General features: G+C 41.9%; 1 protein-coding gene across 5 annotated transcripts in view; it reads left to right on the top strand.

The window, feature by feature from the left end:
- The window catches only part of LOC137349138 (rho GTPase-activating protein 12-like), a 241,639-nt gene that overhangs the window by 102,933 nt on the left and 116,823 nt on the right, over nt 1–21,883 (top strand). For all 5 annotated transcript variants that reach the window (XM_068014554.1, XM_068014532.1, XM_068014549.1 and 2 more), the window contains exon 3: nt 20,544–20,801. In XM_068014554.1, coding sequence (XP_067870655.1) covers nt 20,544–20,801 — 258 coding nt within the window. The remainder of the gene's footprint in view (nt 1–20,543; nt 20,802–21,883) is intronic.

Here is a 21,883-nt window from a genome sequence, read left to right as displayed (position 1 = left end):
GAAGTTTATGGAAAATTGGAGGTTGGCTAGGAGTGACCAAGTCTGGACATGACAGGTTATAGATGAGAGTCTCAGTGTTGGAAGTAGATGGTCTCTGATGGCAAAGATAACGGAGTCAGAAACTCGGCTTGGGGTCAAATAGGATGTAAAGATGGTAAATAGTCTAGTTCATCCTAAAACAGTGACCGTGGAGGGTGAAGGAGTCATGGCGAGGGTACAGAGTTTCTGGCGAAAGCTGGAACGTCATTAGATCTTAGGAGTGTTAGCTGGGAATTTCAGCTCATCCAAGGAGTGTAATTCTGGTGTAAAAGCCTAAATTAACTTTGAAGCAGAATGTAGCAAAACTCCCTTCACTTCACTTTGTTCAGCTGTCAGGTTGAGCCCTGCATTTATCCTAACTGCAGTGTTTGTGCAAGTATATCCATGTATACAGGCAAGCAGTGTCTGCCTTGATATTGAATTTACTTATGTTAAAACTGCTACAGTAACTGTATATTTACAGACTATTATGTTAGGAAAGGAACTATATAATAATTGGGGAATTTTGACACGCAGCACAATTTCAGCAGAGAAAGTGTTAATCGAGGCAGTAAGATTGGCTGACTTGAACACTGGAAGAAGAGCACCAACAAACATTCAGATCCTCCTTTCTGACTACATTTTCCTTATAAAACTATCTTTAGTAACTTGCTAATGCCTGGCGAGGTGACAAAAGTCAGCAAAGCCGACTAATTTTTTCCACCTTTGCTTCCATCACAATTAAGTCAGGCATAACCTGAATACATGCAGAAAAATTTAATTTTTTGCCTCAATATTATATATTAACTCAAATTTCAGAAAATCTAAAACCTCGTGCATGCCTTTGTTATGTCCAGGCTCGGTTTAATGTTCCCCTGGATGGTTTCCCATCCTGCACACTCTGCAAACTTCTGCTCTTCTAATGTTTCCTTCTCTGGATCAGCATTCATTTTTTCCTTACTCCACTACGCAGTGTTTTGGAATTTTTTTTTTTGTAGTAAAGGTTCTGTATAGTGGATATATAGTGCAGCTCTTTTTGATTCATTCATGGATTGTGGATAAGCGACCCCCTGAAGAACTATCCACACTAACCAATACAACCAAATTTGAACTCATTGTTATCTCACCAGCACTAAATGCTGCATTTTGTACTCTAGCCAACTTGACTGGTAGATGACAAAACACAAGTACATATTAATCTGATTTAGTCAATGTAACTAAGAATTATATAAAAGCAAAATACTGCGGATGCTGGAAATCTGAAATAAAAACAAGAAATGCTGGAAATACTCAGCAGGTCTAGCAGCATCTGTGGAGAGAGAAGCAGAGTTAACATTTCAGGTCAGTGACCCTTCTTCAGAACTAGCAAATATTAGAAATGTAAAAGGTTTTCAGCAAGTAAAGCGGGGGTGGGGCAAGAGGTAACAAAGGAGAAGGTGTAAATAGGACAAGGTCACGGAATAGCTGACCAGAAGGTCGTGGAGCAAAGGCAAACACTATGTCAATGGTGTGTTGAAAGACAAAGCATTAGTACAGATAGGGTGTTAACGGACTGAAAATTGAACAGCTGCAAGTACAAACATGAAAAAAAAAGTGGGTAAGCAAACTGAACAAACTAAGATGAAATAAAATAAACACAAAAAAAATGTAAAAAGGAAAAAGAAAAAATAACTAAAAATAAAAGTAAATTGGGGGGCCCGTCATGCCCTGAAATTATTGACTCAATGTTCAGTCTGGCAGGCTGTAGTGTGCCTAATCGGTAAATGAGACAACGCAAGCTTGAGGAACAGCATCTCATGGATACTGATAGGATTCAGATACTGATGGATCTGAAGGAATTGTACTAGCCACAAGGAGTTTTAGTCCTGTGATGAATGTGTTGAATGCGGATTCGGTCAACTGCGGTACTGGATAGTGCTTGTATGTTGACAGCACGTGGAACTGATTGGCTATAGTGTTCTCTGCATTCACTCAGTATTAGGATCGATGCAAGGTTAAGGAGTATAAAAGTACTACCAGTTTTAGGTTTGGTGATGACAACGCATTGAAGTCACTGAAGAGAGTAGTAGTCACATGTAAAATAGCTGGAGTACGCCACTTTATTAGTACTGAGTAGTCTGCAGTGAGATGCCTTTACTCTTGAGTAAGCCTTCACTGAAAAAGGCACAGATGAAACTTGATATGGAGCATGATCAGGCAATTGTTTTGGGAAGCCAGTGAAGTTGTAATTTACTCAGTCAGGGCATTATTGTATCCCCTTAACAAAACCCGATATTTCTAGTCAGTGTTAGAGAAGTGTTGATGGCATCAGGTTTTACGAATCAGACATAAAAGGCAAATTGTCTTAAAGTTGCGCAAGCAATTTGCTCACCCTTCTTGTCAGAGATTAAAAACCCCACTAAAAGATGCAAGTGTAATTGATGGAGAATATACAAGGATAATAGAAGAGATTAGTGAAAAGTGTGAAATTTGTAAAAAGTATTGGAGGGCACCATCACATCCTATTGTCAACCTTCCATTGGTACATGACCTAAACGAGGTAGTTGCCATGGATTTAAAGGTATGGGACAAAGACAAGAATATTTTCATTCTACATTTTATAGACCTAGCACCTAGATTTTTGTCTTTCTACAATAACAAATAGTGAGGGCAAAAGAATGGTTTAAAGACAAAATTATGGAGCAATGGATAGGGACTGGGCTTGGGGCACCAGCTAAGTTTCTGACTGATGGAGGGGAATTTGCCAATGACGAGTTCAGGGATATATGTGAAAACATGAACATTACGGTTCTGAATACTGCAGCTTCCAGCACTGGTCTTTGTGAAAGGAATCATGCAGTGGTTGATGAAATGTTACATAAAATCTTGTCTGACCAGCCAAACTGCAAGTTGACAACTGCCCTGGCATGGGTGGTTCACGCGAAGAATTCACTTCAGATGGTTGGAGGATATAGTCCCCATCAGTTGGTCTATGGACGGAATCCCAAATTGCTTTCTGTACTGTGCGACAGTCCTTCTGCCCTAGAAGGTACTACAATTAGTTCCATTTTTCTACACATTTGAATGCATTATATGCAGGAAGTTGGGCTTTCATCAAGACTGAGGTCTCGGAGAAAATTTGCAGAGCTCTGAGGCATGGTATAAGGCCATCTGAGGCAGAATTTAGTTCAGGAGGTTTGGTCTATTATAAAAGAGAGGGCCATAGGGAATGGAAGGGCCCTGGTAAGGTAATCGGTCAGGGGGGTAAGACCGTAGTTATCAAGTATGGAAATCAAACTGTTAAGGTTCATTCTTCACAAATAATTGGGGTTGATTACGAAATGTCAGAATCTGAGCAGCTGATAAAGGGAACAGCGGCACCTTGTATCTCAAATACTCATGCGTTTTGTGATGAAGGTCCTGAGGCACAGAGTTGGATAGTAATGTAACCGATCATGATGCTCAGGAAAGAGCTATCTGATCCAAAGGCCAATTGCCTCGAATAGCTACTCGGGTGACATGTATTCCAGAGGGGTCTGATAAATGGCAGGATGCGGCAATTGTGGGGTGTGCAGGAAAATCTACAGGCAAGTTTAAATATTGGTTAAATGTTCACGATGATGCCCAAGAAGCCAGAGCCATGGACTGGCAGAATGAGGTGAAAGAGTGGAGGGTAAGCAGGCGCAATGCAGGTTTTGATAGTGGGCCAGGAAGTGACTCTTGCGTAAGGAAGCAAACACGTACTGGAGAAAGAACCTCCTGATAAAGTTCGAGGGAGATCTTCTAGCAGTAGTTCCGAAAGACATCAAAGTACTGATAGAGGCCGTAGTATGAGCAGATTACACAATGAAATAAAGGCTAGAGGGCAGTCTTGGAATAGAACTAGAAGCAGAAGTCCTTGTGGTCGTGAAGTTTTGGTGGCTGCCAATAAACTAGATTGGAATCTATTCTGAGGTACCAGATAAGGGGCAACCTGCCTTGTCGCATAGATGGATTTGTGCTGAGAAAGCCCTTCCTGATGGAACTTGTAAGGCTAAAGCGAGGTTAGTTGCGAAGGGTTTTGAAGAGCGATTGGGGGATACCAATGTTAGAGTGGACTCTCCCACAGCTGGAAAAGTAATCTTGAAAATCTTTTTGGCTCTTTCGGCCACATATTCATGGGAATGTAGATCCATTGACATAAAAGCTGCATTTCTGCAAGGTGATACTTTTCAAAGAGAGAAGTGTATCTGAAACCACCTAAAGAGGCAGCAGATACATAAGGAAAATCATGGAAATTGAACAAATGCATCTCTGACCTTAATAATGCTTCCAGGATGTGATATTTCTTGGTGAGATCTGTTTTGTTGAAAATTGGTTGTGTTCAACTAAAAGCAGATCCTGTGATGTTTTATTGGTATCATAAAGGGAAACTTTCAGGCATCTTCATGATGCATGTTGATGATTTCTTATGGGTTGGTACTGTGGATTTAGAGAAATATGTTAAGATTAAGGAAGAATTTAAGATTGAGAGTCAGGTTTGTGGGGCCTTTAAATATATTGGTTTAGATATTAAGCAGAATAAGTTTGAATCAACAATATTATTTAGAGTGTTACTCCCATCCAGATTAATCATGTTAGGTCATCACCAGAAAGATGACGATCTATCTAAAGCAGAGATTGAGCAATTGCGAAGCCTGGTGGGTCAATTAAACTGGTTGGGCTCTCAGTCTAGGCCTGATAGTTTTGATGCGCTGGAGTTAAACACGATGATGAAACATCCAAAAGTTGAGGATGTTTTAAGGGCAAATGAAACGTTGAAAAAACTAAATCTGGAGAAATGTGTACTGAAGTTCCCATCCTTAGGTGACCCAAAGAACATGAAGCTAATGATTTTTACTGATGCTTCACATTCTAATCTTGCTGATAGGTATTCAAGTGGGTGAAAATGGGAAATATTGTCCTTTAGTTTGGGAGACTAAGAAAATAAAATGGGTTGTTAAAAGCACGTTAGCTGCGGAAACACTGGGTCTTGTGGAGGCAGTGGACATGGAGTTCTATTTGTCAAATATTTTGGGTGAAATTCTGAACAAGGGACATCCTGAAGATAGGATACCCATTGAATGTTACATGGATAATCATTCTTTATGGGAAAGTGTACACCCAACAAAAAGTGAGAGTGAGAAAAGACTATGTATTGACCTCGCTGGATTGAAACAAATGCTGGATAGAAGGGAAATCTCAGAATTTAAATGGGAGAATGTAAGTCATCAGCTATCCAATTGTTTCACAGAGAAATGTGAGTGCAAAGAAATTGTTGGAGGTGCTGGATGAGGGGCGTCTCATAATATAAAAAAAACTTTGTGCCCAATATGGAATTTAATTTAGATTGTAAAAGAAAGAAGGGAATCTGTTAATTGTGTAATTATATGCAGGTGAAGGGAGTTAATTGGGGTTTTAGTTGAGCACTTAAAAGCAGATGTTCACTGGGACTGGGAGAGGAATTTGTGTGAAGAGCGACATGTTTGTAATCCTTTTACCCTGCACAATAAATGTGAAACTGAGTAAATATAGGCTCCAGCCTTATCCTTCTATAACAAGCCTCCTGGAGTTTAACATATTGGTCTGCTTATTTAAGGAAGGATGTGAATGCATTGGAAGCAGTTCAGAGAAGGTTTACTAGACTAATACCTGGAATGGGCGGGTTGTCTTATGAGGAAAAGTTAAACAGGCTAGGCTTGTATCCGCTGGAGTTTAGAAGAGTAAGAGACGACTTGATTGAAACATATAAGATCCTGAGGGGTCTTGACGGTGGATGTGGAAAGGATGTTTCTCCTGTGGGAGCATCTCGAACTAGGGGTCACTGTTTAAAAATAAGGGGTTACCCATTTAAGACAGAGATGAGAAATGTTTTCTCAGAGGGTCATGAGTCTTTGAAACTCTCTTCCTCAAAAGGCAGTGGAAGCAGAGTCTTTGAATATGTTTAGGGCAGAGGGGTAGATAAATTCTTGATAAGGGCAAGAAAGGTTATCGGGGGTAGTTCGAAATGTGGAGTTGAGGTTGCAATCAGATCAGCCATGATCTTGTTGAATGGTGGAGCAGGCTCGAGGGGCAAGTGGCCTACTCCTGTTCCTAATTCGTATACGTATGTTATGTTCTATCCATGCCAATTTGTTACCCCCCTACACCATGATTTATGATGTGGCACCTTCTCAAGTGCCTTCTGGAAATCTAAGTAAGTACATCCACCGGTTCTGTTTATCCACAGCACGTTACTTCTTCAAAGAACTCCAATAAATTGGTTAAACATGATTTCCCTTTCACAAAACCACGTTGATTCTGCCTGATTACCTTGAATTTTTCTAAGTGCCCTGCTATAAAGTCTTTATAGCTTCTTACATTTTCTCAGTGACAGATGTCAAGCTAACTGGCCTGCATGGGTGGCACAGTGGCGCAGTGGTTAGCACCGCAGCCTCACAGCTCCAGCGACCCGGGTTCAATTCTGGGTACTGCCTGTGTGGAGTTTGCAAGTTCTCCCTATGTCTGTGTGGGTTTCCTCCGGGTGCTCCGGTTTCCTCCCACAGCCAAAAGACTTGCAGGTTGATAGGTGAATTGGCCACTATAAATTGCCCCTAGTATAGGTAGGTGGTAGGGGAATATAGGGACAGGTGAGGATGTGGTAGGAACATGGGATTAGTGCAGGATTAGTATAAATGGGTGGTTAATGGTCGGCACAGACTCGGTGGGCCAAAGGGCCTGTTTCAGTGCTGTATCTCTAAATCTAAGCATAGTTTCCTGCTTTCTGTCTCCCTTTTTGAATAAAGGAGTTACATTTGCTATTTTCCAATCTTAATGGAACCTTCCACTATCACACTAGCCACTTCTTTTAAGACCCTAGCATGAAGTCCATCAGGACCTGGGGACTTGGTTGGAAAAGTTTGGACATCCCTACTCTAGAGAAATGCTTTGACTTTTACTACAATTATTACCACTCCCTTTGCCTTTTGTTCCATGCCATCTTTGTCGTTTAACCTCTGCTACTGTCCACCCTATCACAGACCTTCCCTTTTGTTGTTTTTCCCCTCTTCCCCTTTCCACTTGCTCAAAACCTTTGCCAGTTGTGATGAAAGGTCATCAACCTGAAATGTTAACTCTCTTTCTCTCTCCACAGATGCTGCCAGACCTGCTGAATATTTCCAGCACTTTGTTGTTATAGTCTATACTGGTGTTTATGCTCCACACGAGCCTCCTCCCTCCCACCCAATTTCATCTCACCCTATCAGCATACCCTTCTATTCCTTTTCCCTCATGTAGTTATCTAGCTTCAGTTTTATAGTATCAACTTTATTCAGATAGAAATTAAAGGTGATGGCTTCAAACCTTTTCCCTCTCTCCAAAACTCCAGTGTTTAAAGAAGATCCGGATATCTCCCCAATTCGCTAAAGCAAAGTTGGTGTTAAATTGTGAAGCTTCTCTAGTTTGTTTTGCTTCTTAAGTAATCCCATTATTAGCCTCTGCAACATTGACCAAAGTTTCCAGCTTTACAATCTGTACGCAGCTTGCCTATTTAAATGTATTCTTCAGCAGTGTGGAGCAGCATATTGTACTAATAACTTGCATTCATATAGATTGAAAGGAGGTGCTAAATAGGTTGGCATCACTCAAAGTTAATAAGTCATCCAATCCAGATGGGATGCATTCTAGGTGGCTGAGGGTGGCTAGGATTGAGATAGCTGAAGCTCTGACTACAATCTTTCAACCCTCCTTGGAGAATTGCAAATGTTACACACCTGTTCTATAAAAGGGAGAGAGATAAACCTGGTAACTACAGGTCAGTCAGTCTAATGTTGGTGGTGGGAAAACTACGAGAGACCATTATCAAGGACAAAATTAATTCTCACTTGGAGAAGCATAGGTAAATTAGGGACAGACTCCAAAAATTAGTTATAGGGAAATTGTGTCAGTTACTCAAATGATTGAGTTCTTTGGTGAAGTGACAGAGACGGTTGATAAAGGTCATGCAGAAGATGGTGAACTTTCAAACAGCACTTGATGATGTACCACATAACCGATTTATTCAGAAAATATAAGTACGTAGTCACGAGTTCAAAGTGAGAGGGGAAAAGTTTTGGGGGGATATGCGTGGAAAGTTCTTTACGCAGAGGGTGGTGGGTGCCTGGAACGCGTTGCCAGCGGAGGTGGTAGACGCGGGCACGATAGCGTCTTTTAAGATGTATCTAGACAGATACATGAATGGGCAGGAAGCAAAGAGATACAGACCCTTAGAAAATAGGCGACATGTTTAGATAGAGGATCTGGATCGACGCAGGCTTGGAGGGCCGAAGGGCCTGTTCCTGTGCTGTAATTTTCTTTGTTCTTTGTTCTAAACGGGCAGTGGTAACTTGGATATGTAATTGGCTAAAGGATAGAAGGCAGACATATTATGAATGCATGTTTTTCTAATGGGAGAAGTACGGAGAAGGGTTTTCCAGGAGTAGGTGTTAGGATAATTTAGTTTCTTTATATATAAATGTCCTGAACTTGCGTGTGGAGTGTAAAATTTTGAACTTTGCGAACAAAACAAAATTTGGCAATGTAGTAAGCAGTGAGCAGGATAATAGACTTCAGAAGGACTTCGTTTGGTGAAATGGGAAGAGACATGGCAGAAACATTTTAATGTGGATAAGTGTGAAGTGATGCACTTTGGGAGAAACAACATGGAAAGGCAGTATAATTTAAATGGTACTATTTTGAGGGGTGTGCAAGAGCAGAAGGACCTGGGGATGCATATTCAACATCCTTGAAGATGGTAGGGCGAGTTCATAAGGCAATTAAGAAAACATATGGGAAACTTGGCATTGTAAACAGAGGCATTAAATACAAAAACAAGGAAGTCTTGCTAAATCTTTACAAATCACCGACGAGGCCTCAGCTGGAGTATTGTGTACAATTCTGGGCACCGCACTTTAGGAATGATGTCAAGACCTTGGAGCGGATATGGAGGAAGTTTACAAGGATAATACCATGGATGAAGGACTTCTTTCATCTGGAGAAGCTGGGATTGTTCTCCTTAGAGCAGAGAAGTTTAAGGAAAGGTATACAAAATCATGAGTGGTTTTGGTGGAGCAAGTAGTTTCCTCTTGCAAGTTGGTTGGTATCCAGAGGTCATGGATTTAATTAATTGGCAAAAGAACTGGAACGAACATGAGATAAGATTTCACATAGAGAGCTATTATGATCTGGAATGCATTACCTGAAAGGGTGGTGGAGTCAGATTCCATAGACACTTTTAAAAGACAATTGCAATGCATTTGAAGAGAACTTATTTTGGAAAAAATCAGTGTTGGACTAAATTGAACAGCTTTTCAAAGAGCTGGCACAGGCACAATGAACCAAATGGGTCCCTTCTATGTTGTAGGATGCTATGATTTTATAGACCACCTTTAATACCTGGGGCGGCACAGTGGTTAGCACTGCAGCCTCACAGCTCCAGGGACCCGGGTTCGATTCTGGGTACTGCCTGTGTGGAGTTTGCAAGTTCTCCCTGTGTCTGCGTGGGTTTTCTCCGGGTGCTCCGGTTTCCTCCCACAAACCAAAAGACTTGCAGGTTGGTAGGTAAATTGGCCATTATAAATTGTCACTAGTATATATGTAGGTGGTAGGGAAATATAGGGACAGGTGGGGATGTTTGGTAGGAATATGGGATTAGTGTAGGATTAGTATAAATGGGTGGTTGATGGTCGGCACTGACTCGGTGGGCCGAAGGGCCTGTTTCAGTGCTGTATCTCTAATCTAATCTAATCTAATACAGAAAAATATTCCAAGAAGCTTCGCAGAGGCGCAATCAAAAATGGACAGCAAACCAAAAATGGAGATGTGAAGGGTGATCAAAATACGGACAAAGAGGAATATCTTAAGATGAGAGGAGCTGGAGGGTAGAGGAGGGCGGCACTTTCTAAATATCGGGCCTAAGCTGTTGGATTGATGTTCCTAGTTGGGGTTTGGACGAGGTAAATTCGGGGAATGGGCATGCACAAGAGGGCATAGTCAAAATAATGGGGAGTTCAGAAGGCATGGGATTGATGATGCAAAGATAGAGAGAGTTGAAGGCATGAAGGAATTTAAACATGTGAATGAGAATTTAAAATTTGAAGCATTCAGGGACTGGGAGCCAATGTAGACCACAAAGGATAGGGATTGCTGGAGTCATACCTAACACAAAGGAAAGATGGTTGTGTTTGTTGGAGGCAAATCATCTGAACCTCAAGACATCACTGCAGGAGTTCCTTAGGGCAGTGTCCAAGGCCCAAACATCTTCAGCTACTTCATCAATGACCATACATATCACAAGGTCTAACAGTGTTTAGCTCCATTTGTAATTCCTCAGATAATGAAGCATTCTGTACCCACATACAGCAAGATCTGGGCAGCATCCAGGCTTGGGCTGATACGTGACAAGTAACATTCGTGCCACAGAAATGCCAAGTAATGACTATCTGCAACAAGAGAGAATCTAACCACCTCGCTTTGAGAAGCAGTGGCATTGTGATTGTTGAATCCGTCACCATCAACATCCTGGGGCTCACCATTGACCAGAAGCTTAATTGGACCAGCCACATAAATACTGTGGCTACAAGAGGAGGTCAGAGGTTGGGTATTCTCTGACAGGGGACTCACCTCTTGACTTCCCAAAGCCTTTCCACCACCTACAAGGCACAAGTCAGAAATGTGTTCCAATACACTCCACTTGCCTGTATGAGTGCAGCTCCAACCACATTCAAGGAGCTCGACACCATCCAGGACAAAGCAGCCCACTTGATCAGCACCCGATCCACCACCTTAGATATATATTCATTCCCTTCACCACCGGCGCAATGTGGCTGCAATGTGTACTGTCTATAAGATGCATGGCAGTACCTCACCAAGGCTTCTTCAGCACCTCCCAAACCCACGACCTCTACCACTGAGAAGAACAAAGATGTTTATCTCTCTGCTGATGACAGGACCTTGTCATGCACAAAAGCATTCTGGTGTGTTTGTCTTCACAAAGTGCTACAGTTTAAAGTAATTAATTCTGTCTAAAGTATCTTGAGATGTTTGAGACAAGGTGACATTCGGTATAAATGCAAATTTATTTTCTATTATTGAGCTTTCTCTTAGTTTCATCCTAATTTATTGATTATTATCCAAATTGTTGTGTAGATTTTTTTTATTTCATGGGATGTGAGCGTCGCTTGCAAGGCCAGCATTTGTTGCCCATCCCTAATTGCCCTTGAGAAGTGGTGGTGAGCCACCGCCTTGAACCTCCGCAGTCCATGTGGTGTAGGTATGCCACAGAACTGTTTGGAAGGGAGGTCCAGGTTTTTGACCCAGTGACAGTGAACGAGCAGTAATATAGGTCCAAGTCAGGATGTGTGACTTGGAGGGGAAATTGCAAGTGGTGGTGTTCCCATACATCTGCTGCCTTTGTGCTTCTAAGTGGTAGAGGTCGTATGTTTGGAAGGTGCTGTTGAAGTCTTGGCGAGTTGCTGCAATGCATCTTGTATATGGTACATACTGCTTGCTGCCAGTGGTGGAGGGAGTGAATGGTTAAGGTGGTGGATGGGTGCCGATCAAGCATGCTGGGTTTTTTGGGGTGATGTCAAGCTTTGAGTGTTGTTGGAGCTGCACTGCTCCAGGCAAGTGGAAAGTATTCCATCACACTCCTGATTGTGCTTTGGGGAGTGTTGGATCCCATTAGTTACACAAAGAAAGACGAAGTCCGACTGTAGCTTTAAGAAACTTTATTGCAGTACTTGGTTACATCATCAGCAAAGCAAACAACAACAACACCTGGACTCTTCTCTCCTCTCCTGAGCAGGGAAATCAAGCCTTTCTTATAGTTCTTCATACAAATCAGTGACACCCCCTTTATGTTCCCAATTGGTTTACAAACTCTGCCGTTTCTTGGTGTCATGGCCTGATTGGGGTACTGCCTTGTCACCTTCCCCTCTAGCAGTTTCTCATCCCCCCCAATCTCCTTGGACTGTTAAGCTGATTGCTATACGATGGGCTACTATTATACAGCCGCAGCTGTCCTGTTAATTTTTGCTTGTTAGTCTATTTCTACTGATGAGCTGTCTGTGCAGCCCTGAAGCTATGAAGTCAATTCTGATAAGCTGTCTCTGCAGCTCCGAAGTTAGTTTGTTAGTAGTACATGATTGATTAATTATTTCACCTTAAATGTCCCCATTATTCTGTTCCCACAGTGAATGTTGTTGGAGCTGCACTGCTCCAGGCGAGTGGAAAGTATTCCATCACACTCCTGATTGTGCTTTGGGGAGTCAGGAGGTGAGTTATTCACTGCAGAATTCCCAGACTCTGACCTGCTCTTGTAGCCACAGTATTTATATGGCTGGTCCAGTTACATTTCTGGTCAATGGTAACCCCCAGGATGTTGATAGTGGGGGATTCAGTGATGGTAATGCCATTGAATATCAAGGGGAGATGGTTAGATTCTTTCTTGTTGGAGATGGACATTGCCTGGCACTTGTGAGGCATGAATGTTACTGGTGCCTTATCAGCCCAAGCCTGAATGTTGTTCAGGTCTTGCTGCATGTGGACACGGACTGCTTCAACCTCTGAGGAGTTGAAAATGGTACTGAACACTGTGCAATCATCAATGAGCATCCCACTTCTGACCTTATGATGAAGGAAGGTCATTGATGAAGCAGCTGAAGATGGTTGGGCCTGGGACACTACCCTGAGGAACTCGTGCAGCGATGTCCTAGGGCTTAGATGTTTGGCCTCCAACAGCCATAGCTATCTTTTTTTGTGCCAGTGGAGAGTTTTCCCCCTGATTCCCATTGACTTCAATCTGGCTAGGGCAGTCACACTCCTCTCACCTCTTCAATTCAGCTCTTTTGTCTAACGATGGACCAAGGCTCTAATGAGTACTGGAGCTGAGCGGCTCTGGCGGAAATTGCAGTATTGGTAGAATTGCAACACGTCTGTTCAGAATTATCAGTGTACTAAATGTACAGTTTATTGCCACACAATTATCTGGCAGTTTCTTGAAACCCCATCTTGATGTGCTGTTTCGTTTAAGCATGTCATATGTAGCTGCGCTACAGATTGGCAATTTAACTGATTTCTGCCCCCACCCCACCTCATTTTTAAACTGAACATTTCCATTGCAAAATTTGGTGTTGTCATAACAGTTATCAAGGATGTGTTCTGCAGACTGCTGATATTCTATATATCAAGTAAAAAAGGAAGTTCTGGTTGTGTGGTTTGAATGCTGCAATTGGATTCTTCTACATAAAATTTAACTTTTCTAATGTCTTTTTGAAATTTCTATACTCAGTCATCTGGAGATGTTCTTCATGTTCAAATCCCCCTATGGCCTCACTGCTCCCTATCGCTGTAACCTCCTCTAGCCCTACAACCCTCCAAGAAGTCTGTGTTCCTCCAACTTTATTCTCTTGTGCACTTCCTTTACCCTACCAGCATTGGCTGTGCCTTCATCCATCTGATCCCTAAGCTCTGGAATTTACTCTCTCCATCTCACCACTTCTCCTTCTTTTAAGACACTCCTTAAAACCTGCCTCTTTTATCCTAATAGCTTCTTTTTTGGCTTGGTAACAATTTTTGTTGTCTTACTCTTCTGTGAACCACCTTGGGATGTTTTCGTTATGTTAAAGACACTAGATAAATGCTAGTTCTTGTGTAAGGAACTTTGAGGTGTTGGCCAAGCAGTTCTGTAATGTGTGATGCAATTGATGAGGAAATACAATCCAGAAAATGACTTATTTATATAATTTTAAAATGCCTCTCCATAAATTTAGGGTCAAATCCTAGTCATTATCGGTCATTAAAGTGATGTACACGGTTGCACCTACTGACTTGGGAAAACTGCTTAAACAGGGGAAATAAAAACGGTGCTGGAAATACTCAGCAGTTCTGGTGAAAGCTCACAGACCTGAAACATTAACTCTGTTTCTTTCTATGGATGCTGCCAGATGAGTATTTCCAGCACTTACTGTTTTTATTCCAGATCTTTGGCATCTGCAGTATTTTGCTTTTATTGTTGCTTAAACAGGGTGTCACATTGGAGTTCTGTTTTGCTCACTGCAGGCGTTCAGCTAAGCCAGTTCATTTTCCAAGATCACCTGTTTCTGGCATTGGCAATTGATTGATTCAAGATTGCAGGCTGATTGAACAAAATTCCACTTTATGCTAATTTCAGTTGTCTTTCATGGTTTTCAATGGTTTGGTATCATTAAAATTTGCTCTTAATGGAACAGGAATTATGTATTCTTACAATACTTAAATTGCTACCTATTGTAATTTTGACTTCTTCATATTTAAGGAGGTGCCCTGTATTTGTGCACTATATTATGACCAAGGCGGGAGGAGTGCACTGTCTTTCTCTAGTTCCACTTCTCCACAGGTCACAACATATATTTAAATCTGTACCCAGTTACCGAAAAGGCCAATTATATACTCTATTTTTATTTCAGAATCAAATTCACTGACCAGGTTTCTTTAATAAACAACATTATCAATTTATTATAAAACAAGATGTATTCAGTAAAGATGCAAAGCAGTAACACGGAGATTGTTTTACTGGAGTTTAGAAGAGTGAGGGGAGACTCGATTGAAGTTTTTAAGATCCTGAACGGTCTTGACAAGGTGGATGTGGAACGCATTTTTCCTCTTGTGGGTGAACTAGGGGGCACTGTTTTAAAATTAGGGGGTCACTCTTTTAGGACAGAGATGAGGAAAAACTTTTTCTGAAGGCTGTGCGACATTGGAACCATCTGATCAGAAGGTGGTGGAGTCTGGGTCATTGACTATTTTTAAGGTGGAGGTGGATAGATTCATGTTAGGCAAGCGAATCAAAGGTTATCGGGGGTAGATGGGAGTGTGGAATTCGAGATGCAACAGATCAGCCATGATCATCTTCAGAATCACAGAATAATACAGTGCAGAAGAGGCCCTTCGGCCCATCGAGTCTGCACTGATGCATTAAAACACCTGACCTGTCTACCTAATCCCATTTGCCAGCACTTGGCCCATAGCCTTGAATGTTATGACGTGCCAAGTGCTCATCCAGGTACTTTTTAAAGGATGTGAGGCAACCTGCCTCTACCACCCTCCCAGGCAGGGCATTCCAGACCGTCACCACCCTTTGGGTAAAAAAGTTCTTCCTCAAATCCCCCTTAAACCTCCCATCCCTCATCTTAAACTTGTGACCCCTCGTAAAGGCAAGTATCCCATATGCCTTTTTCACCACCCTATTAACCTGCCCTTCTGCCTTCAGAGATCTATGGACAAACACGCCAAGGTCCCTTTGTTCCTCGGAACTTCCCAGTGTCGGGCCATTCATTGAATACTTCCGTGTCACATTACTCCTTCCAAAGTGTATCACCTCACACTTTTCAGTGTTAAATTCCATCTGCCACTTTTCTGCCCATTTGACCATCCCATCAATATCTTCCTGTAACCCAAGACACTCCACCTCACTGTTAACCACTCGGCCAATCTTTGTGTCATCCGCGAACTTACTGATCCTACCCCCCACATAGTCATCTATGTCGTTTATATAAATGAAAAACAATAGGGGACCCAGCACAGATCCCTGTGGTACGCCACTGGACACTGGCTTCCAGTCACTAAAACAGCCGTCTGTCATCACTCTCTGTCTCCTACAGCTAAGCCAATTTTGAATCCACCTTATCAAGTTACCCTGTATTCCATGTGCATTTGCTTTCTTGATAAGTCTCCCATGTGGGACCTTGTCAAAGGCTTTGCTGAAATCCATGTTAGCTACATCAACTGCACTACCCTCATCTACACACCTGGTCACATGCTCAAAAAATTCAATCAAATTTGTTAGGCATGACCTCCCTCTGACAAAGCCATGCTGACTATTCCTGATCAAATTTTGTCTCTCCAAGTTGTGACAGATTCTCTCCTTAAGAATTTTCTGCAATAGTTTCCCTACCACTGACGTGAGACTCACTGGTCTGTAGTTTCCTGGCTTATCTCTACAACCTTTCTTAAGTAGCGGGACCACATTAACTGTTCTCCAGTCCTCTGGCACCTCCCCCGTGGCCAGAGAGGAATTAAAAATTAGGTTCAGAGCCCCTGCAATCGCCACCCTCGCCTCCCACAGCATCCTGGGACACAAATCGTCCAGACCTGGAGATTTGTCCACTTTTAAGCCTTCCAAGACCTCCAATACCTTATCACTCCCTATGGCAATTTGCGGCACAGTGGCGCAGTGGTTAGCACCGCAGCCTCACAGCTCCAGGGATCTGGGTTCGATTCTGGGTATTGCCTATGTGGAGTTTCGCCGGGTGCTCCGGTTTCCTTGCACAGCCAAAGACTTGCAGGTGATAGGTAAATTGGCCATCGTAAATTGCCCCTAGTGTAGGTAGGCAGTAGGGAATATGGGATTACTGTAGGGTTAGCATAAGTGGGTGGTTCTTGGTCGGCACAGACTCGGTGGGCCGAAGGGCCTGTTTCAGTGCTGTATCTCTAAACAAAAATAAACAAAACCTCACAGTCTCTCTCTCTCTAATTTCCATTTCTACATCCTTATTCTCTTGTGTGAAGACAGATGTGAAGTATTCATTCAACACCCTACCAATGTCCTCTGGCTCCACCCACAAATTTCCCCCTTGGTCCCTAATGGGTCCTACTCTTTCCCTGGTTATCCTCTTCCCATTGATATACTTATAGAATATCTTGGGATTTTCCCTACTTTTACCAGCCAGAGCTTTCTCATATCCCCTCTTTGCTCTCCTAATTGCTTTCTTAAGCTCTATCCTACACTTCCTATACTCCACTAATGCTTCCATTGATTTGCTCTCCTTGTATTTGCTAAAAGCCTCTCTTTTCCTTCTCATCATACCCTGAATGTTTCTTGTCATCCGTGGTTCTCTAGTCTTGTTGCTCCTACCTATTACCCTCGAGGGAACATGTTGGGCCTGTACCCTCCCCATTTCCTTTTTGAATGTCCCCACTGCTCTTCTGTAGATTTCCTGACAAGTAACTCTTTCCAGTCTACCTTGGCCTGCCTTATTTTACTAAAATTAGCTCTCCCCCAATCCAAAACCTTTTTTTTGCAACTTGTCTATTTCTTTCTCAATAACAAGCTTAAATTGTACCATGTTCTGGTCACTATCACCAAAATGCTCCCCCACCAACACATCAACCACCTGTCCTGCTTCATTCCCCAGAATTAGGTCCAGCACTGCACCCTCCCTTGTTGGATCCTCTACATATTGAGCCAAAAAGTTCTCCTGTATACATTTTAAGAACTCCACTCCATCTAAGCCCTTAACACGATGACTATCCCAATTAATGTTGGGGAAGTTGAAATCACCTAATATAATTACCCTATTATTTTTACACACCTCTGCAAATTGCGCACATATTTGCTCCTCAATTTCCCGCTGACTATCTGGGGGTCTATAATAAACACCTAGCAATGTGGCTGTCCGTTTTTTATTCCTAAACTCTACCCATAAAGCTTCATTTGATGCCCCCTCCAAGATATCATCTCTCCTTACTGCAGTATTGAATGATGGAGCAGGCTAAAGGGGCTGAATGGCCTACTTCTCCTAATTCGTATGTTTATAGATTGAAATATAAAAGTTCGCTTTTAAGATTAGTCATGCGTGCACACACAAACACACCCACACACGCTAGTTAAAGGAAAAATAAATAAGTTTTCTCTGCAGAGATCTTTTCCAAAAAAAAGACAAAAAAAATACTTTGGCCAAATACTTGTAAATTCTTGAAGGAAAAGATATGGAATGATATCAATTGTCCCTTTATTCTGGCATCCCAAATACAAGTAGACATCTGCCACTGGGATCTTTTTAGAGCAGTTCTCTTCAGGCGACATCGAGGATTAATCTGGCAGGCTTTCTAGGAGAAATGTGGCATCAGGGGTTTCAGCTATCACACACTGGTTTTGCAGGGTTTCTCAGAGAGGTGGAGAAAAGAGGAGTTGGGTGTTTCTCTCTTGGCAGTCTGACCCAACTGACTCAAAATTCAAAATGAAACCAACTCTTGACCGCCATAAATCTTGACATGTCACTTTGTAAAATAACTCCCATAGTCAGAAGGCACTTGCTGTTTACTTAGCTGAAGACATGTGACTCCGGTAAATTATGTTTTTGAACAGAAAGCTCAAGTCCTTCCAATGATCTTTTTTTTGAAAAAAAGCAAAGTCCAGCATCTATGGAATCACTTCGGTCCCAAATGAATCCATCTCCTCCATCTTCAACCACAAATCCTCAAAAATTTTTTTTAAAATAGAAGCACTTTCATAACAACTACCTGTTAATGTTGAGGTATCTTTTAGTAAATAGCATATTTTTATGGCTTAGCATACATATAACTTTCAGATACCTGGACTTGTCTTTCATGATTTTATACAGCCTATTGCTGTTGGCTAATTTTTGGCTGACTTGACTGAAGTACCAGAATGTAGGAAAGCCTCTAACATTAGTCATGACTGAATGTTTCCAAGTCCTACCTGTGGGCCATAATTTGCTGTAGCAGGCTGTCTAACGGTGTCTGCTGTGAGTTAGACTTGCCCTTGCACATTTAAGTTTGTGTGGGAAGTTACTGAAAGGGTTAGCTCAGCTGGCTGGATGGCTAGTGTGTGGTGCAGAATAATACCAACACCACAAGTTTAGTCTTGGGGCCGGCCTCCCAGCCTTGCCCTATAGTTATATGGCATAAGCCCATAATTAGCAACCCTCGAACCACGAGGACACTACCTGGAGAGAGAAAGAGGTTGCACAAAGTGTGAGCTAGTAACAGCACAGTGAGGGAAACAGCATCTGGGACGTGAGTGAAAAGGGTAAGCATCAATGTATCTCCATAACCAATCAGATTAGAAGATTGTGAAATTAACAGTGCAAGGACTGAGAATGAAGTGTAAATTAGAGCAAGTTGATTCAGTGTCAAATCGGATACAGAAATAGAGAGAAGGAAAGATTCGATTGAGAAAAAGACGAAGGAATATTAAAATTAAAAACCTTATATTTTAGAAAATCTCCAACAACAATTAAAACTTGAAGGAATGAGATCTTACACTTATATAACAGTTCATTTTCAATCAGACAAGTGATTGGCAGTAATTATGAAATGATTTGACTTAACCTTCTGCAGAGTTTTGTTCACATCAACCGTGCTATTTGGTTTTTTATTCATGGGATGTGAGCCTCGTCGGCAAGGCCAGAATTTTTGTCCATCCCTTATTGCCCTTGAGATGGTGATGGTGAGCCACCATAAACCACTGCGAATCAGTTTGGTGTGTGGCTTAAGGGGGAACTTGCAGGTAGTGGTGTTCCTGTGCGTCTGCCGCCCTTGCTCTTCTAGGTGGTAGAGGTCGCGGGTTTGAAATGTGCTGTCGAAGGAGGCTTGGTGAGTTGCTGCAGTGCATTTTGTAGATGGTACACACTGCTGCCACTCTGCCGCATTCAGTGCATTTCAATAGTGAAGCAGCAAGTGAGATCTCATATTTGTGAAGCTAATGACAGAGCTGCACAACTTGGACAGCAACTTTTAGTTATCCACGTTTAACTGCGCACCTGTCCATCACCTGATGTTGCTGTATACTTGCTCATAAGTGACAGTGGGTACTGTTAGCTGCACGATTATTTTGATGACAAAATCTGGCCCATTATTTTCTTTTCAAAATGTAGCTTGTGTCATTTGTTTATTGGACTCTAGAAAATTAATTATTCAAAGCAATTATGTTATTGTAATAGATAGACACCTTTTGAAAAAGATCAATCAGCGAGGTCAGCAAATCTGCAAAAACTTTTTATTGACCAGCAGTAGGAGTTATGCTGTAGTTCCTTGTTTGTTTGTTTATTTAGAGATACAGCACTGTGCTGAGTCTGTGCTGACCAACAACCACCCATTTATACTAACCCTGCAGTAATCCCATATTCCCTACCACCTACCTACACTAGGGACAATTTACAATGGCCAATTTACCTATCACCTGCAAGTCTTTGGCTGTGGGAGGAAACTGGAGCACCCGGCGGAAACCCATGCAGTCACGGAGAACTTGCAAACTCCACACAGGCAGTACCCAGAATCGAACCCGGGTCCCTGGAGCTGTGAGGCTGCGGTGCTAACCACTGCGCCACTGTGCCACCAGTGCCACAGAGTGATAAGGTATAGGTTCAACCTTCTCTTTATTGAGGTCCTGATCTGAGCCAGTAGAAGTGGAACCTGGAACATCACCCAGAAGCAGAAAGAAATATTGGACAAGATTCCCTATCTGGTGGTAGTTCAATTTTTAAATTGGAAAATGAGAAGTGAGACTTGCTACTTCCATCACAATAGTGTTGATTGTAATTGAAGAGGTATTTAGAGCAGAAAAATTTAGTAACTTAATCAGATTTAAAAAAACATATGGCAGATGGATAAGCTGTGTTCTGTTTTCCTGATTCCTGCCTTTTAGGTCCAAAATAGGATCATTTATCAAGCTGTATAGGTAATTCAGATTATGTTTTGTCTACTAATAGGTATCATTTTCACTTTTGCAGACAGTGCCACCTGCTAGACCAGAATCTCCAGTGTATGCAAATTTGCAGGATTTGAAGATATCTCAAGCTAACCTACCCCCCATTCCCACTAGCCCTCCCATGCAAATCCATGGTGAATGGGAGGTGCACAAAGATGCCACAGGCCGCACATACTATTACAACAAGGGAACACAAGAAAGAAGCTGGAAACCCCCTCGATGGACAAGAGACTCTGTAAATAAAGAACATGATAGCCAGGGGGATTCTGTAAACCATGGAGTAAGTACCTGCATCAAAGATTTAGTAATAGATACAGCTATGCAAATCCTATTGTGTACTTCATTATTTTTGAGGACAATAATAGCATTTTTCTAGTTCTCAAGGGTGATAGCTATGAAAGTGGCATATTTTAAGAGTAGTAATACCAGTTCAGAATTGGGGCAAAATAAGACGCTCCCTACTCTGCCCCAATATCAGAAGAGCATCCCAACGGCACTGGTGTGACATTTTCTGCTACTTATGTTAGCCCTCTTGAGAAATCTGAGTGAGATTGCCAATTTGATACTGATTGGTAGAATTTTGTAATGCAAGTCAATGTCCTGTAGCAACCGGATTTAAACAGCCCCAGCTCAATTTAAAACCCTTACAGCTGGCAGAGCATACATTGTCTGTCTGGTAAAAGGCATGTGACTGATCCATTGCAGCAGATCGTCCCCATTTCTTAAAATTTCTCGAATATAAGGCAAATAACAATTATAGAATAAGTTCTTTGTAGAAAAATACTGTAGAATAATTTGACTAATTAAATAATCCTTAAGGTCTTCATTTAAAATAGAAATCTTTATTAACTAGGAAGATTTTATGATCTGCAAACTTAAGGTGCATCCTGTATACTCGTAGGTATTAGAAGTTTTATCAGCCGTTAATTAATATGAAGTGTAATGCAAATATTAAATGACAATTTCAGACTGAGTTTTTTTAAGTTAAAGTAATAGCTGTTATTTAATGCAGCAGTTCTATTTCTTAAAGCAATCTACAAGATCATCCCACAACGTAGTGATGATTTCAGATTGCTGTCTGATAGATAGGAAACAATGAGATTGTTCGGAAATGGTGTTCCTCAGGGAATAGTGCTGGCCCATTTTGTTTTTCTGTCGTGTCTCTGCATTTCTCAGTCTCCCTTTGTCTCATTGGCCCAGATTTTGTGGTCAGCAGCTCACAGACTTTCTATGGGCTGACTGCTGGAAACTAAAGGGAAAACTGGTAGGGTTAATCAGGGCACATCTGCTCAGTGAAGACAGGACCCTGATGGAATACACAGAACAAGCTGTGGTTTTTAATTGCAGTAAGAGTGCAACCCA

The sequence above is a fragment of the Heterodontus francisci genome, chromosome 2, assembly GCF_036365525.1.
Source record: "Heterodontus francisci isolate sHetFra1 chromosome 2, sHetFra1.hap1, whole genome shotgun sequence".
Taxonomy (NCBI): Eukaryota; Metazoa; Chordata; class Chondrichthyes; order Heterodontiformes; family Heterodontidae; genus Heterodontus; species Heterodontus francisci.
The sequence above is the reverse complement of the archived record's forward strand: the minus strand, read 5'-3'. Positions and strand labels throughout refer to the sequence as shown.